This window comes from Mastomys coucha, chromosome X (genome assembly GCF_008632895.1).
Source record: "Mastomys coucha isolate ucsf_1 chromosome X, UCSF_Mcou_1, whole genome shotgun sequence".
Classification (NCBI taxonomy): domain Eukaryota; kingdom Metazoa; phylum Chordata; class Mammalia; order Rodentia; family Muridae; genus Mastomys; species Mastomys coucha.
Window position 1 is genome coordinate 46,270,050 of NC_045030.1, and position 18,864 is coordinate 46,288,913.

The window sequence follows — 18,864 nt, forward strand, 5'->3', positions numbered from 1 at the left end:
ACACACACACACACATACACACACACCACCTCAAAATCTTCCAACAGTTTTTGATCTCACATAGAATAAGTCCAAACTGTTTAATCATGACCTACAGGTTCTGACCTGATTCTCTACCTACACTCATTTTCTATCAGTCTTTTCGCTCATTCAACTTTAGCCATCCTAGCTTCCTTCTTTTGTGATTTAAGCAATCTAAACCTGTTTCTATCTCAGTGTGCAGTTTCAGTGACTCCATGAGGGTCTCTGTGAATATCTAATTGCCATAAACATAAGGCTTAATTTTCATGGAGGCAGCTCTGGGAATTTTCTGGATCCATTTGCATAAGCCTAGGCAGGTCTCAAAAAAAAAATGCAATGTTAGGGGAGTATAACAGGAGCTAGAGAAATGAGGAGTGTATTATAATAAAAGAAAAATGAAAAGGTTCAATGTAGGTGACAAAAGTCCAGAAGTGAGCAAGTAAATAACTTTCAAACAAGCCAGGAAAGCTTACAGAAGGACAGTTGAAATTATGGTATATGTTTGTGGTTATACCATACCCTCACCTCTGATTAAATGTCATCTTACAGGTTCTATCTAGAGCTCTCCTTCCTAAGGATCTAGCTATCAATCCCAATTGGAAGTTCTGGGGTCATTGCGGTCATTCTTCCTTTATATTCTCTACAGGGACACATGTGGAGCTATGAACATTAAGTATTTGCTACACATTCTCAGCACCACCTAAACTTAAATGAACTTTAACAGGATAAGTTCAGCCTGAGAAAATCAAGACAAGGGTGATTTGGACTGATAGAAAAAAAGCTAAGTTTTTGTGATGCTTCCATTTGAATGGAAATGACACATACCATCCTATTACATATCTCACGACTCCAATAGGTGCTCAATAAATATTTGTTGGAAGGGTAGATGCACGACTAAATACACTAATGCAACTTCAAACCCCATTATTCAAAAATAATGCTCCAATGACAGAAAGCAAACATTTTGTTTATTCTATCATAGTCCTACTTCAAAAGTGCCTAGTTTATTTCTAAACACTCCAATTTAAAAGAGACATCACAAATTCAAATGAGCTTCTGGTTGAATGAACAAAGTTCTGAGAATTTTGGAAACAGGAAAAGCCAATACATTTTAACCTAATGAGATCAGGAAGGGACATAAGAAAGCCCTTGCAATATTTGAAGGATCAACATAACTAACAGCATGCAGAATTATTTTCCATAGCTCTAGCAGGTAGGGCCAAAGAAAGAAGTTCTAGAGAAAAAAAAAACAAAAGATTGTCTCAAAACAAGAATACACTTTCTTACCATAACAGATCTTCCATACCATTTCAATCACCCTTTTCAGGCAAATTCAGGGTAAACATACAGCAGGATGTCTGGAGTTGGGGGCAGGGGTGGAGGGCTTCAAGAGATTTCTTCATCTAGCAGAAAATTCAAATGAAAAAACTCTTTTCAAAACCAAACTAAAACCACTTAGTAGGGTCATGAAACCAAGTTAGCTATTCATGACTCGAATTTTTAAGTGGATTTGAAAATAGCAGAGAGCATCACAATTAGCAAGGATAAGCACAATTTGGAGAAATCTGTTTTAAAAACACTTTGACAGATGTCTGAAAGTGTGTGGACAGCCACAGTGTAGCATGGATTTGAGACTGTGGGCTGTAATAAAACATGTTTGGGGGCTGGTTAAGAACAGTTGCTTTTCTTCTAAGGGACCAGAGTTTGATTCTCAGCATCCAGGTCAGGCAGCTCACAACTGCCTGCAACTCCAGATCTAAGGGATCTGATATCCAACCTCTTCCAGTATTTGAGGGTGCCTGCATACTCAGACACAGACACACAGGCACATACAAATAAAACTTAAAATTTAAAAGACAAATATGTTTTGTTTTGTTTTGTTTTTACTGTGCAAATGTCCTATCTGGCCATCCAAAGAATTGTTATCTTGTTTGTTGCAGAGATCCAAAATTGCTGTGTATGAGAAAATGTGGTCTTACATGAAATCCGCAGAGCCATCTGTGTTTACCAAAACAACAGCTGATGGGGTAGCCCGAGTTCGGAAGTCCAAGGGAAAGTTCGCCTTCCTGCTGGAGTCAACCATGAATGAGTACATTGAGCAGAGAAAGCCGTGTGATACGATGAAAGTTGGTGGAAATCTGGATTCCAAAGGCTATGGTGTGGCAACCCCTAAAGGCTCAGCATTAAGGTGGGTGGAATAATATAACAATATCCGTGTTGTTATAGTATTCCACCTACCCTGATGCATTTTGTTGTCGTTTTCTTTCTTGTGGATTTTGAGGTAACTTTTAAAAGTTTAAAATCTACAATATTCCATGGAGTTAAAATAAGACGGTAAATTATGGTTTCATCTATTTAATGCATCCATTTTTTTTAATGTTCTCTCTCTCTGTGTTGTCCTTTCTGACTGTTTGTTGCTGTTTTAATTTTACAGTTCAACGGCTTTTTCAATTTAAATGGTAAAAGCCAAGTTCTGGTGACGAATGTTAATTGCATGGATGTGGTGTTCTTGTTACTTTTTTTCTCAAAGACAATTTCCCCATCCCGCACACTTCAGTTTTGAGCAAATGTTATCCTCCATGCCACCTTCCAATATTTAACCCTGTATTTGCTGTACAGACATTTTTATAGCTCCACGTTCTGTGAAATTTAGCCAATTTGTCCTCTTGTGCTCCTTTTTTATACGTTAACGATTTCCTAAGCATTTGTGCATTTTCTTACAAGTTATGTTTTATCGTTTCAAGAAATGCTGTTAACCTGGCAGTATTAAAACTGAATGAGCAAGGCCTCTTGGACAAATTGAAAAACAAATGGTGGTACGACAAAGGAGAGTGCGGCAGCGGGGGCGGTGACTCCAAGGTCAGCCTCAATGTCACCACAACCGGGTACCCTTAGTGACGAGTAATCGGCAAGACTGTTATCTTATTACTGAGGAGAGAGCACGAGACACACACAGAAAGTAGAATGACCAGGTTATTCCCCTGCCTGGCAGCTTTGGGAACCAGAAAGACTTTAGGGCACTGCCCATATTTTTGATCTAACTTGGGTCCCTTCTTAAACTCCCAGACAGAGGCTCCCTGCCCACACCCTTTCCTTTCCCCACATGCCAGACTGGTTTCTATATGAAGGCCATTATACAGGTTTTGCTGCCCTAGGCTTTCAGAAGCCCAAGGGTGCCATGTGAGACTCCCCCATCTGCCTCAGTTGAATTGTGTAAGAAATCAGATCCATCCAGCCACTGAGATGACAGGATATAATTTGTTTTGGTTCTATTTTTTTTCTAGGAGGTGATGATTGCTCATAGAAGTTTCTTGAGCGAGTGGGTGTGACTTCTATTACTTGTATGAGTGATGAAATGTTCTCTGTATGTGGTGGCTGATTTAACTAGGCCCCATTTAACTTGAAAAGCCAAGAGAGATGTCAATTTCAAGTTAAATGGGGTCTTTCTTTAATAGGTCACCACACACAGAGACTTTGCCAAAGGGCTTTTATGTATTTGAACATGTGCATCACCTGTGATACTACTTGTGTGTGAATCCCTGATTTGGCTTCTCTTTAGCGGTGTTTTTGGTTCAGGTAGGTCTAATTGTTATCCAGGTTGTCATCATGAGAAAACCGATCTTATTTGCCATTCCTTTGGTTCCTAATATTCTTCGAGGCTAGAATGGATACGTAGCCATCACCCAAGCAACAGGAAATAGGGGCTTTCTCAGAGACCAAGACACCAAGTCATGGACAGGCACTTCGGGTAAGTACAAGAGAAGACCTGAATACAGATTGCTCCATGGCCCAAGGGGCATGCAAATGATACTGAAACTCGTGAGATCAGCTTTTACACATCCAAGATACCATGGGCATCTTAAGGTGAAGAACAGTGTTTCCCAACCACAGAGCAACAGACAGGCAAGCCAAAACTTTTTTTCTTCAGAGACAATGCTTATAATTCTGCTCTTCTCTTTCCTTCTCCATCCCTTGGGATCCTGGCAGAAAAGCTAGTTTGCCAGTCTGCAGTATAATATGGGTTTGGAAACACTGATCCAGAGCACTTTCAAAGGAGCAAAGTTTAAAACAACTTCTATTCATAATCTTACCAGGCATTGGCAAGGCCTTTTATTGTAAAACCTTGATTAACAAGAATACACTGAACTGGTGGCCTGAATTGTCAGTCCCCATTCCAAACTTCCATTGATGAAAAACTTTAATGATGTCCAAAATGAGAAGACTTCAAGGAATTGAGGTTTTGCATAGTTGCCAAGTGATAACTGCAGCTAGATCTTTCTCCTATAACTTTTCTCCATCTGGATTGACCCTCGAACATTAGAGGCTACTTCCCTGAGACATAAGAGTGGATACAAGCATTTACAAGAGGCATGTCAGTAGCCAAAAGTAAAGTATTCTTATTAACAATCCCATCCATCCCTATGGATTCCAATTAATCAAGGTTTTACTATGTGCCAAAAAGCAGTGACTTCTTTCTCACCTATATAAACTGATGACACTGAAAATTTAGCCAATCATTTGCTTCATTTGATTTTCACATTGGCTACCCTGATGCCCAAAGTATTTAGCACCTTCCTCCCAGCACTTTTCTCATGCTATTAGCAGGCCACCGAGAACCTAATTCTATTATTCAAGTGAGTTACAGAATGAAAACGGAGCTGGATTGGATACTTTGTTCTCATGAACTCATCATTCAGAGGAGCCATGGACTGAATCAAGATGCCTCTAAATAATCCACACAGTGCCCAGAAGTGCCCAGAAGTTTTACAATAACCAGGTGTTTGATGATTTACACACACACACACTCACAGTCATGCATGCAAACACACACACACACACACACACACACACACACACAAAAAAAAAGGACAGATTTGACTGACCTTTACTTCTCATGAAACAATTTAGTATAATGAAGATCCCAAATAGTTAAGCTAGCTTTTTGCTAATTATAACCAACAATCACACTCTTTGTTCCTTTCTTAGTATTGTCTCTGAGTTTTATCTAGTAACTTTATTGCTAACTGACAATTTCCAGATTTTTCTGAAATTTGGAATGCCAATAGAAAATATTTCAGTAGATCTTAATTGTTTCAAACTTCTTTGGCCATAGTGCTACCTGCCGGGCAACTTGCAAATTACTTTTCTTGGTCATCCCTTCAATTTACCTTTTACAACAAGCCAACTCCGTTCTCAAGTATGGATAATAGTGGGATCAAAGCTGCATATCCAACAACTGCTTCTTCTGCCTGGGAATTACCAAGGAGCCTGCCTTTATCTTCTTCCTTCTTGCCACCTGCTTTTTGTTTTTCTGAGAGTGAGCACAAGAAGGAGCAAGAAACGAACGTGACTGTGTTTTATGACTACTTCGTGGGTACCATTCAACATGAATCCATTCAGAAGGTAGAAATGCGCTGAAACCTCCTTAACTCGGAGTGATTTGATTAATAATATGGAATAAACTAGACAAGGACCAGTCTACAAAGTAAATTTATATGACTATGGATATGGACAAGAGAGGTTTGTTAAGCAAATGAAGAGTTTAGACTAGACTGTCAGTTGAATACTTTCTTGAGAGAACAAACCTTTTTGTTTCAAAAGTTGGAAGCACTCATCACATATAATCATATTCATGATAAATCTACCCACTAAGATACTTCTCCTGGGGACCTCTGATAAGGCAATGTTTTATGGCCTGTATGAATTTCAAAATAGAACTAAAAGGAGAAAATGCCATGCTTCGGACATATTTTGTAATTTAGGGCTTGCTTCCCTTGTTCTGACAATTCTTCCTCTGTGCCAGTTCAGATCAAGGAAGTTTTATCCTATTAGTAAAATGGCTTGAGAATTCCATTTCCTTATTGACTCTTGTCCCCAGTTAACCTGCCAAAATGACCACTGAATGTACCATCATTTCATAGGGAAAGTGAGGTACACAGGTGATGCTGACTTTGAGGTCACACAGCCAATGCCATCACATGTCTCTTCTGACTTTCAGATTCACCTCTTCTGATAATATTGCAGACAGCAAGTTATTGTAGCTGCCCACCCATGGATGGTGTGAATCTGATTGCATGTGCTATGTTTCTATAAGAATCAGGTTCATTCTCAGTCACGTTGGTTACTAGGCAAATGGCATATTTAAGCCATTCTTGCCCTCAATACTGATTACTAAAAGTGACAATAATCACAAAGCCTGACATTTATAAGTGCCTCCACTACTTCAAAAACATTTTTACACCTATTATCTCTGAAACCAGGAAAAGGGGAAAAATACCTGTATTGCTTATCTCTCTGTCTTGGTCCTATAACCTTTAAATTATGATAAATGGGCAATTATGTTAAATTGTTGACTTTTCCCTCTCTAACATGAGACAGCATGCATTCTGAGCATATTCTACAAATTTTACTATACTATAGAAAGAACAGAAACTTTTCATGTTGTCAAAAATGAGTACACTCTTAAACAAATGTAAGAGATATGCTATTTTCTTTTCTGAATACAGGGAATTAAGAAAGGGGTTATAAACTGGAGTAGCTCCTGAATAAGACCCATAGGCTATGACCAAAACACTGCTTGCCTATACCAATTTCTCAAGTCTAAGCTAATAAATCCTGGCCAAATTATACCCAATCTACCCTTGATCTATAAATGAACAGAGATAAATCATGGAAACAAAGACTGTGGTTTGAGAATTTTCAACCAACAAATCACCCTATTGTGTTGTTGCTTTATTGTAATACGTGTGAAAATGAAGTAATTAAGAGGCTTGTAGGTTGTTCCAGCTATAAACCTAGATCACTAGAGATTTGAGAGACAGCTGATGAGAGTCTGTCACAATAAAAGAGCAGATAGTTATTTTGCTGAGTTCCCATATAAGGGCATTAACCTTCTTCCACAGCTTTCAGTCCTCTCACAGTTTTACATTCTAGTCCTTCCACCAACCTAACTTCATTCCCTTAATCTTAAGCAAATGATGCCAGCTCAGTTTTTCTATATACCTTTACTTAGTAGAGCAAAGAATGTCAGTAAAAATAAACTATGTGTACCTGGAGTGATAAAATAATACGAAACTTATCCCATCTCAGCCTAGATTTGCATCAATGGATTTAAATAGACTTCTAGTATCTATACTTTTAAAGATGAGAAAAAAAAGAACAGCACAGATTGTGTGCCTTTGAGAACAATGAAACAGAATGTTTAAATGGAAGTATTCTGAACTCCTTGACTGCGATAATGTGCCAAATGTAGGTACCTTCACTTGTAAGGCATAGGAAATGGTGTAAAATATCAATAAAGAAATGTAGTTGAAATTGAAATATATAAAAACTAGAAGAAAGCGACAAGCATGTACCACATGCATTGAGAAAAGTCATGGAATTTATTTTAATAGATTCAAAAGCTCCCTGAAATTAAAGTTAGTTGTATCTATTTTCATCTATGTGCTTTTAACGTACTTTAAAGTTTGTTCTCTTAAGAAATTCAACTGTTTGCTTCATCTTCCCTATCTCTATCATTTTTTCTCAAAAATAATCTTATACATTTGCTTAGCAAGTCCTCCATTCAGAGACAGTAAAAAATGGCACTTCGAAATAGCCTGTTTCCAAATTCCCTCAGATCCATAGTTGGTGCTACCTAAAGGAATGAGACTATAACTGTTTTTCCCACGTGTATAACATGAGATCTTCAATTTTGTATGTATTTCTCCTCCTGTGTTTGTCTACAATTTTCCTCTCCTATGCCACCATCTCTTAATTGCTTCTCTTCCACACCCAGAATTCTTTGACAATCTTGAGCCTTAGGGACTGGATATGAATCTGCATCTGCCTTTATCTGCAACAAAAGTGGATCTTTTACTGGCAGGAGCCATTCCTAAAGGTTGACACTTTGGATGCCCAGGGTTAAGATGGATCCCAATGACACTTTATTGACACTGTTATGTGTATAGGCAAGAACCATTACAGAACGATGACACTTCCTGGGTCTTAGCAGAAGTTCCTGTGAATCCCCAAGACTGGTTTGGGATCAAGGAGTAGGGTAAGTATACTATACTCTTCATTGGTTTGCATGTTTCTGTGCTGGTACTGCCTCCTGGAAATTTGAAGAAACTGACAATTTTGTTTCATGGTAGTGACTAAATTTGCTACTTGAACTGATTCATGTCTTCTTGCCAAGAGCAAATCTTCACTTTCTCTCAAATGACTACTTCAAGCAAGGGACCAGTTGTCTTAAAAACTGACCCAGTCCAGGACTGCCAAAACCAATGATTTTGCAAACGATGCTAAAAGAAATAAATTCTACCACTGAGGGGAAAATGTAACCCACAAAGAAAAGACCGTTTAATTATTTCATTATTTGACTTAAACATAAGTGACTGTGTGGCCTTAGCATAATTCCTATCATTAGGACATAATTGATTCTATATGTTGCTATTCTGATAACATGAATATGTTTCTTATTGACAAACAATAACCAAAATATCCAATACCAGAGCTACAGAAAGAACAGCAGGAGTGAAAGCAAGAAGGTAAGAATGATGTTACACAGTTGTCAAGAGGAAGGACACTATTGCCATGGCAAAGTTAAAATGATGCATATCTATGCTCTTTCTTCCCCTTGAGAAGAAAATAACGGGGTTCCATTTCATTTGAAGAGGTTGTAGAACCACACTGTCTAAAAGGTAGGACAGCCATGGAAAAGAAATGTGAAATATTTAATGCACCTAAGTTATTTTTGTTAGGGTGGGAGTTGGGGTTGGTGGAACAGGGTGGGGGGAAATTTTATAGAGAACAGTTAAAATCCATTCTCTTTTGACTTTTTAGAGAGCGGTATAGCATTTGGCCCTTGGCACATGAGGCTGGTACCCATTAGTCTGAGGTGGCAAAAATGTGGTCTAAGTGTTGGATTAACATTTTTATTCATTTTATCTAGCACTAAAATACATCTCAAATATGGATCTAAAGCAGCAGCATACTATATTTTAGTATACACATATTATATATACATATGTGTACATAAACATATATACACAGTGTCTATATGTATATCAATATACACAGACACTCATAGTAAAACTGCTAGCATTTCCTGTCTAACATCACTACTAGGAATGAAGGCATGTTGTGTGGTTGCTAGAGTGTGTGTTGAAAGAGATTGGTATGTACCTTTGGTTTAGCAATCTATATCAAGTCTGTAAGTTGGATATATGGCCATCATTTCTTTCAATCTATATTTGAATACAAGCTAGGATTGATTATTTGTAGTCTGAAGACTTCCATATCTTCAGAAAAGTTCATCATTTGAGTTTCTGGCCTCTCTTGGTACTGCTAAATAAAACACACTTATACATGATAAATTCCAACCACATTTGATGAGTTGAACTTCTAATGCATGTTAAAATGGAGTTTTTAAAGCTTACTTGGACAACAAGTGGGAGTCCCACTTACAATGGGTTTTTTCACTGAAACATGTCAATTATTCTTCTACCTTAGTATCTTCTCTGAATACCTGCTCTCTGTTGGGAAAAAAAAATAGAGTAAGGAATCTTCCCACATAATTAGGCTATGTAAAATAATTGTTTTGCTTTTTAGAGATGTAAGCCAGAAGAGGTCTAGGTTTTTGACAGAAACCCATCAGGGAAATCTATGATCTGTAGAATCAAAGTTTCTTTTGTTTTGAATATGAGAAGTTATCATATGGAAACACCACTGGATTTAACTCCCTATCTCGAGTTTACTTCTGAGGCTGCTGTGTGAGCACAGATGGTCATCAATCCATTTTAGTCATTAGCATTGTTAGGCCCTTAGAAAAATGGCTCACAGCTTTCAACTCCTAATGTTATATGCATGCATTATTGAATTTGCTCTTTGCACTTACATTAAATTATGATCCCATTAGCAAGGAGTTAAATAGGTTTGAGCTACATTTGTGAACTACGTGGTTATAAATACTGGCTCAGAGGTGGCTTCTAGCAGCTGAGCACTGCATAACTCTGCAAATCACTGCAGCTTCCTCTATGAAGATGAGGGTCACTTGAACACTCAAGAGTTTAGTAATGCCAACAGTCAAAGGGGATGGAGACAACTCTCAGCGATCCAAAGGCAAAAAAGTTTTAAATGACATAAATCTTATTCTGCACTCCTACATGTAGGAACTCCTGTGAAAAATGGGGAGATAGAATATTTTTAATGACTCCATACACTTATACATTTTTAGGGCATGTTTGGAACTGTCACTGCCTCCAATCGCTGGCACATGGACTAGTAAATCCCTTCACTACATATATCCAAAGTTAATAAAAAAGAATACAAAGAGCCACATGCTAAATTCTGTCACTCAGCAAGGTTTCTTCTCTCTTTCTAAACTGTCAATTGACTCCAACAAACTTGTGCAATGATATCTGTGCCTGCCTGCACATACTTCTTATGCAGAGTGATACTATGGCTTCTCCAAGAGAGGCTGGAATGAGACACTAGTGACTGATTACCATGACTACCTGAAGTAGTCTCGGTTTAAAGATGGACAGAAAAATGGAGAATACCATTCTCTCTCCTCTAGGCTGATGATATTCCAGAAGGCCTGTTCAGAAAGGTACAAAGAAGCAAGAACTAGTACCTTTAAGACAAGTGTTTGGATGCAGAATTAGGTGGCAGAAATTTTTCCAGCTTCATTTGTAACCATTTCCATATTCATTGCCTAGATATTATGTTGTCAGAGCAGGCTTCAAATTACATTTATAAACTTACCATCCTTGTTCATATATTTCTTTGAGGTTTTGTGTGTGTGTGTGTGTGTGTGTGTGTGTGTGTGTGTGTGTGATCTTTTCTTTTTCTAAAACCTACATATTGACACATATATCTATCCTTCCTAAGGGTACCACTGAAGATCTCCTGGAATCATTAATTACCCAACCATTTGCTCTTTCAGTATCCCTATTCAGAAACAGAAAGTGCAATCTTTTAGATCAGAGTATATCATTCAGGCTCTCAGGTAGATTACACACTACACCTTTGGTTTCTATCCAGAGTCATATCCATAATTTAAACTCCTTTCTTATCCCTTCTAGGGTCACCAGATTACCTTGGGATATCACCTTGGTAATGAATTTACTAGACTCAAATTGGCTTCTTTTCCCCCTATAAAGAGCCTCAGCACCCCCACTTAACTCCATTGACTACAATTTGACTCCAAGCTGCTTCATTTATTATTCTAAGTACTTGAGGACATCAGAAATTTTAAATAAACTTAGCAGTTGTTTTAATCAAAAGGCTTATTTATTTGGGTTTTACAAGAGAGATCCTACATTCACAGAAAAAAAAAAAAAAAAAGCTATGTCCGTGTATAAAGTTTACCATTTTGAAGACAACACTGATTCTTTGAAATGGCTGAATGAGCCAGACTCTGAAATTTTACAGGCACCCCCTGGAGGGGCTATGTGCTGGACCGTGTGTACAGTGAGTCCTTTGTAGATGAGTTTGTCCCAGGTGTGGATGGCTGAGACAAGTAGATTTATTTTATCATCTAATCATATTTTCTTTGAAAATACAATTCATGCCAAGCTTGCTGGCACATATCTATGGTCTCAGTTCTTGAGAGGTAAAACAGAAAGAGGGCAAACTCAAGGTCAACCTCAGCTAAATATGAAGGCACTTGCTTTGAAGTCTAATGACCAGAGTTCAATCTCCAGCACCCACGTGAAAGTAAAAGGACCTGCTTGACCACATGTGTCAAGGCACACATACACACAAGCACACCTTCAAAAATAAACATTTTTAAAAGAAAAATTAATTATCAAAGCATTATACATTATTCTTCCTATATTAAAAGATAATAAACAAATGGCAGTTCGTGTCTGTCCTCCACACTCAGGAATGAAGATCCTGAGGGTCAGGGTTATTTTCATGTATTTTTAGAGACTCTGTAATTCACATACACCCGTACTCCCGCTCCACGTCTGCTTCATAATCTGCCTTGATAATCATTTTTATGACTTCTATGCCATAAAACATTTTCTTCCCCAGAGAACCTTACATTCTTGCCCTAAGCCCCAAACCTTTTTTTTTTTTAAGACAAAGGAGAATAGCAAGTTGCTTTCTAAATATTCTCTATTTCATCATTTCCATGTCTCAGGAAGATTCATATTTTTAAAAAGGGGACAAAATGAAACAAGAACATGAACACAGTGCTCAAACTTAACTGTAAAATTTTTAAAATGTAATTTTAAAAATAGGGAAGAAAAAAATAGGGAAGAAAAACATGGGGCTTGGGTATAATTCCCAGATCCCATCAAATTTCATCAGAAAACCCTCCAGTTTTCTCCTTTAGCTTGTTGACCAATACCTCTACCTTATGATGGTTCTGCTCAGCAAAAAAGCTCATAGCAGGCCTTTCAGAGAGTGACTGCTTGGTTAATTTCCATGATAGAAATCTGACCTACTTTGTTTAATTCTTTCTGTTCTCTATTGAGGTGAACACAATAAATATTTCTGACTTCTAATTCTCTCAGGTACTCAGTCAAGGGCCTGCAGTAATTGCTCCAGACATTTCCCATGTGAAGCATTGCTGCATCAGAATAAAAGGCCTCAGCTGGAATATATGCCCTTGGAAGACTGATAGTTATTTGGAGAACAGGGGTCCCTGGGAAAAAATCATTATGGACATCTAAGCCAGAAGAGAAAAATATGAGGAGAGCTACCTACTCTCGTCTATGTTTCTGTGGGCAAGGCGTAGTAGAGAGTTCAATGTATATTCATTTGCCTTTCAGCCTGCTCTGTGATATGTGGAGGCTTAAGCAAATTGCTTGACCTGTGTGTGCTACAGTTTCATAATTTATAAAGAGAAGACCATAAATCTGCCTTCTTGGGGTAGCCACTAACTTAACCAATAATAAAAATTGACTAGTGTAATTATGTAAAGGAACTAGGTTGAAAATGAAAAGCTAAGAGTTGTCTTTAAAATGGTTATTTACTGAGGAGGAAAATGTCATAAATGAGGGCTACAAAAGCATAAGATCGATGCACATGGTTTAGAAAGAGTCACAAGACATGCACAAAAATAAGGCAAGATAGAGGGTGATGGAGGGAAGAGAGAAAACCCTTGAGATAGCAGAAAAAAAAACCATCCTGACAAAACCATCTTAAATGACCAAATGAGTATCTAATTCTCCTTTCTTCAAAACACCAGTGTGTGTGTGTATGTGTGTGTATGTGAATATTTGCATGTGTGTGGGTGAATGTGTGTATTTGTAAATGTGTGCGTGTGTGTACAGATTTAGTTGACTTGAGTTATGCTTCACAATACATCTAGTAAGGCAGCGGAATGGAAAAACTTGTTTTAATCAAAGCATGTTTAATCTACCATTTTGGAAACATAGTCTATCTCACAGCTACACAGAATAGCTGGAGCTTTCTTAGTACCTATCCTCACCTTGTTGAGTGGCAATATCTGTGATTTCTGATTGCAACTTTTATGTTCCTTGAGTCTGCTACTGCTTGAAATGTTCATTTCCCCCAGTGGTTTTTATTTGAAGTTCCCAAGAGCACATTGCTTCCCTCCCAAATTTCACTCTTCCTTCCTTCCTTCCTTCCTTCCTTCCTTCCTTCCTTCCTTTCTTTCTTTCTTTCTTTCTCTCTCTCTTTTCTTTCTTCTTTCCTTCCTTCCTTCCTCCTTCCTTCCTTTCTTCCTTTCGAATCCAAGACTAACCTTCTAGAGATGTGTCATCTGTCAGAGTTCTTTACTGTCCTGAGTATCTCAGAGGACATCTGAATGCTCCAAAGCCTGCTTTCTTGGCTTCAGCACTATTGGCGTCTGGAGCCAGATGATGCATTGTTGTGGAGGCTGTCCTGTAATTATAGGATGTTTATCAGCATGCATTGCCTCTACCCATTGAATGCCTGGATCATTCCCCAGCCCATTTGTGACAACAAAAATGACACCAGGCATTACCAAATGTCCTCTAAAGGAAAAAAGGCCCTGCTCCCCGCCCCCTACTCGAAAACTATTACATTAAGATAACCTGCACTGTGAACTAGCTGTTCTGTGAAAGCTACTAGATGGCCCAAGACAGACATAGGCCATTTGTCAGAAGGAGAACATTAAGATGCTAAGATACTAAGTCTGGGCTTAGACAAGTGTCTATGGTTGACAGCCCAGAATAAGCATCTATATCACAACAGAATTCATTCATTCTCCAGAGCAATGCTTACAAAATATTTTGTTGCAGGGCTCTTAACATTCTTAAAAACTATTGCAAAAATCTAAAAAAAGTATTTTGTTTCTATGTTGCATCTATTAATATTCATCATGCCAGAAATAGAATTTAAAGGAATATACTCACTGATTTATTTTCAAATTAACATAGCACATGTTAAGATAAACAATATACTTATATGAAAGCAATTCTATTTTCAAAACAAAAGTCAGAAAAGTGAAAACAGCCTCTATTTTTGCAGGTGTCTTAATATGTAGCTTATATTAAAGGATGGGATTATCATTTCTACTTCTTCATTCAATTTGTTATGATTTCACAATCAGGTAGCCTCTGAGCAGTTTGTATATGATGAAGGAGTAATAGTGAAAAGGGGAGTTGTTACCTTCCTATCACTATAAAAGACTTTGACTTCATGGACCCTCAAGTGAAAGGGTTTCAATGATTCCCCTAGGGGTCCCAGGAACACACTTTGAGAAACGCTGCTCTAAACCCACACATTTTTACTTTTATCGATCTGTGTCACCTAAATGTTTATGAATATCTTCTAAACCCAGGGTCTCTAGAGAATGGAACCTTCTATTAACCCTAGTGTGGGAACTTTAATCAGGCTGTTCTGTTCCTAAGACCTAATAAAAGCAGCAATACTGAACAAATTGAATGAGGTATTTTTAAGAATACAGAACCTTAAAGGAGAATAAGGCCTGGTAAGGACACAGTCGGAGAGCAATGAGAAGTTACTAGACTATTTGCAAAAGGAAGGAAGGAAAGGAAGGATGGATCGGCCCATTGAGCCCAGGTCACCCCTTTATGATGTTAGGAAGCATCTTGCCCTGTATCTTGAGACGACTTCCACAATGCTGTGTCTCACACCAGAACCTGGCTCAAAACACAACCCTGGGAGAACAGTGATGGTAGTGTCGTAACAAACAATGAAGAAGAGAAAGAAAGAGATAGACAGTGGGGGTAGAGGAGAAGGCAACTCCACATTGCTTTCAGGGTCATAGATGGTCTTGCTGACCTTTATAATAATCTAAGACAACTTCCACTGCCAATACTATCTTAAGGAAGCTAGAAGTTTTGTGTATACTTTGTTGCAATTCTGGTTAGCACTTGAGAAGCCTAGGCTTTTGAGTGCTGATGGAAAAAAAACTTGTTTAAAGTATAAAAGGAATTCAATTTCCTTGTAAGACACAGAATGAAGGTATTCTGAATGCTATGCTCTCCACTAACGAGAGAGGCAGCTACTTGCTACAAAAGGTTTATAGCTTTTCAAATCCCAAGTACTCTGAAACTGCATATTATTTTTAAAAGATGATACATATCTCAGAACATCTCAAACTAAGATGGTCCCTCTGCCCTCAATTGCAAATGGAAAAAGAAAGAAAAGTGTTTGGGGAGCTGGTGTGGCAGAGGTCAGATCATTGTGATTATAGGAAGTCTTGTCTGTAAGCAGACATGTTAACAGACCCAGCTTATCTAAAAGAAGCTAAAAAACTGTTATAGCGTTTCCATAGTTGCATAAATTCGTGTGACTTCCTCCTTTAAAGCCAATAGCACTAGACCAATACACACAACACTGACAATACTGTTCGGGATGAAAGTAAAGACAGTTTAGTGCCTCACCATAAAATTAGGTCACCCTGCTGATACAACCTAGTTTTGCCCAAAGTTATTGAAGAGACTTTGTTTCCAATTCAGTAGAGATAGGAAGAAGGCAGGGTAGTGGTCACTATTTCTGTTTGATAGCTGAAGAAATCTCTCAAAGACAAAAATCTTTGTCCTAGGACCAGTAAGGTTTCATACATTGTGCCCAATGGTTCCAAATATAATCAGGATATATTAAGTAATAGACAACAAAGAAGCAAGTCGTGACATAGCCTCCTGAAGATGTATTAGTCACTCACTTCAAGAGATTTTATTTTACCAAACTATTCCTCTCCAGTCCTACTCAACAATGGCAATGTCAGTTTGCCATTTTACACAATGCTGTACTAACATTCTACTTTAAAACACTTTGGTCCACTTTCTGAGCATCTGACTTGATTGCAAACACATCCTAGAGAGAGATGCAGTCAGCCACTCAGAAACATCCCATAAGGTCTGTTTTCCCGCTGTTGAAAATTCTCCTCATCAAAACTGTCAAGGTCTACGTTGAACTTCTAATGTTAAGAGTAGTGTGTGCATAGGAATTAGAATGTACGGCTGTCGCATGAGAATATGTGTGTATAGTTCAGTCCTTCAGAAGATCATTTTCAGCTGGGCAACAGATTTGTGTAATAGCGACAATGAATCCAAAGGCATGCTGTTTATACAGGAGCTGTTTTCTGTTCAGATTCATCCATTTGTCTTGGTCCACAATAATACAAATGTTTCCCTTTCTGGCCCCATCCCCTTCCCATCCCTCTCCCACACCCATAACTTGCTTTCTGTCTGGAAGTACAACAAGACACCCGGTTAGATCAAACCTAACACGTCTCCGTCACAAAGTTACTGCAAGCTGCCGCCGACCAGTGTCACTTGAGGGGAAACCCTCCTCACCACACACAGCCTATCTGAGGAGTGCCTTTTTTTCTATCCTCATTATTTAACAGTGTGTGCCGATTACTCAAAGCGATATGGGCAGGCCCTGGTAAATATAGCGTTGCTGTAGTGTTAACTTTTTATAAGGTAATGCTCAGGTTGCCTGCAGTGTCTAAGATTACTCTGTGGCCAGGGCCCCCTGCTTTATCGCTTTCTATAGTTTTAAAGTAGTTTGAAGCTTGAATAACATAAAATAACATAATATAATGTTATTTATGTTATTTCCCACGTGAAGAACGCCTGTAAACCTTGCAGTATTGAAACTCAGTGAACAAGGCATCTTAGACAAGCTGAAAAACAAATGGTGGTACGATAAGGGGGAATGTGGAGCCAAGGACTCCGGGAGTAAGGTCAGTCGCTGAAGGTCTTTTTGTACTGATTAGCAATCACATTTTGACCCACTGTTTATTTTCTACCCCCAAACGGCTTTCCTTCCCAACACACACACCCTGCCACAGTGGGACCCCTTCATAACACCAGCACTATAGGAATAAGGCAAACGGCAGCCTCACAGGCCTGTCATGGGACGTCAACCCTTTGTGAGAGAGATCCATTATGATTAGGGACTCGATCTGGCTCGATGCATTCCCAATGCTGTAAAAGAATGAGCTGTGTTATAAAGGGGTTTTACTGTAGTTCACATTTCGAAAGTTCAAAGAGAAAATATAACAACCAACCTCAACTCGAAAAAAAATAATATATATATATATACATATATATAAGATCCATTTGTGACAGTACTTTATCTTAATCTCTTGCAGTGTCAGAGACTGTAGTTGTAAATACCATTGGTTATTAATATATTACGTCTTTGCCATCAGAAAACAGTCAAACAAACAACAAAGCCCGGTCTCTGTAAGCAGAATGATTAGCTCCCTCCCAGCAGCTGTCATATTAAAGTCAGCACCTGTTTGGATCTCAAATCTCATTAAGTCTGTCACACTTTTCTCTTATAAAGGTGTCATTTGAATCTCTGTATGTAATACTTTGAAAATGTAGTCGCATGCTCCTCAAGGGTACACATTGTCAGGATTAACATCACATTGATAAGCATGAAACACTCTTCCCCACCTCCTTCCTGCCCCCCCCTTCGCTCCCCCTAAGAAAGTTCTTTTTAGTTTCCAGTTTTTGCCTTTTCCTTTTTCTAAACTAATATTGTGGTATCAGTTAATTCATTTCATGAAACGCCACTCATTTTCTCCATGCAATGAACCATTTTGCTACTGGGTTTCTATATCCCATATCGGGGAATTTGGTAAAACTTCAACACATGGAACTTAAAACTTTTGTTGCTGCTAACAGATCACACAGGTTATGATAAAGGACCTTTTGCCCTTGTTTAGTGTCATGCACATATTATACATATATGGTGGCAGAAGAAGGGTTCCAGAAATTGGCCCATTTCTTGATTGACCATGGACTACCCTTGCGTATAGCCTAGTGGGCTACCCGAAATGGCCAATGTCCAATAAGTGAAAAAAGCTCTTACTGTCACCTACCTGTCATTCATTCCAGAAAAGTGACTATATGTAAGGCTGTCATGGACATGAGGCGCCCCCACATCCCTCCCTAAATACAATTCAAGTTGGCTTTTTTATTATGGATATAGGGTTGGCTCCTATGAAAATAGAATCAGAAGAATGTGGCCACTTCAATATATCAGGACTAGCTGAACCATAGTTCAGCAATGGCCATCATCTGTCCACCATGTCATCATTTAAATAAGATGATTAAAATTCAGAGGCTTAAAAAATTGGGGATTCTCTTCAACTCCTTTCAGCAGCAAAATGGTTACATTCCCTCTAAAAAGACTACAAAATGCTATTTTGTTTTTTTTTTCCAAAGAAAGACTCCTGGCCCTTGGTGTATCCTACCTCAAGGTAGGGTTCAAGACACCATTTTTTTTTCTTTCCATTGTTCAGCAGTTCAATTTTTGCTTTTTTATGTAGGCAGATAGCTTAGCCAGGTTTGCTGTTTGACCTGAAAGTCACTGACCGCCTTCCTCAATTTTTCCTCCATCTTAAATAGAAAGCAAATAGTTATAGCATTTTTT

General features: G+C 38.4%; 1 protein-coding gene across 3 annotated transcripts in view; it reads left to right on the plus strand.

Annotated features, from left to right (window-relative positions):
- The window catches only part of Gria3 (glutamate ionotropic receptor AMPA type subunit 3), a 269,423-nt gene that overhangs the window by 242,447 nt on the left and 8,112 nt on the right, over positions 1-18,864 (plus strand). The window contains exons 13-15 of one of the 3 annotated variants that reach the window (XR_004113737.1): positions 1,962-2,209; positions 2,766-2,880; positions 17,047-17,161. Coding sequence is in view for 2 of the 3 variants with exons in the window: in XM_031354592.1 (XP_031210452.1) it covers positions 1,962-2,209; positions 17,047-17,161 (363 nt within the window). In the remaining variant the exon portion in view is untranslated. The remainder of the gene's footprint in view (positions 1-1,961; positions 2,210-2,765; positions 2,881-17,046; positions 17,162-18,864) is intronic. The other 2 variants (XM_031354592.1, XM_031354721.1) reach the window with 2 other exon arrangements.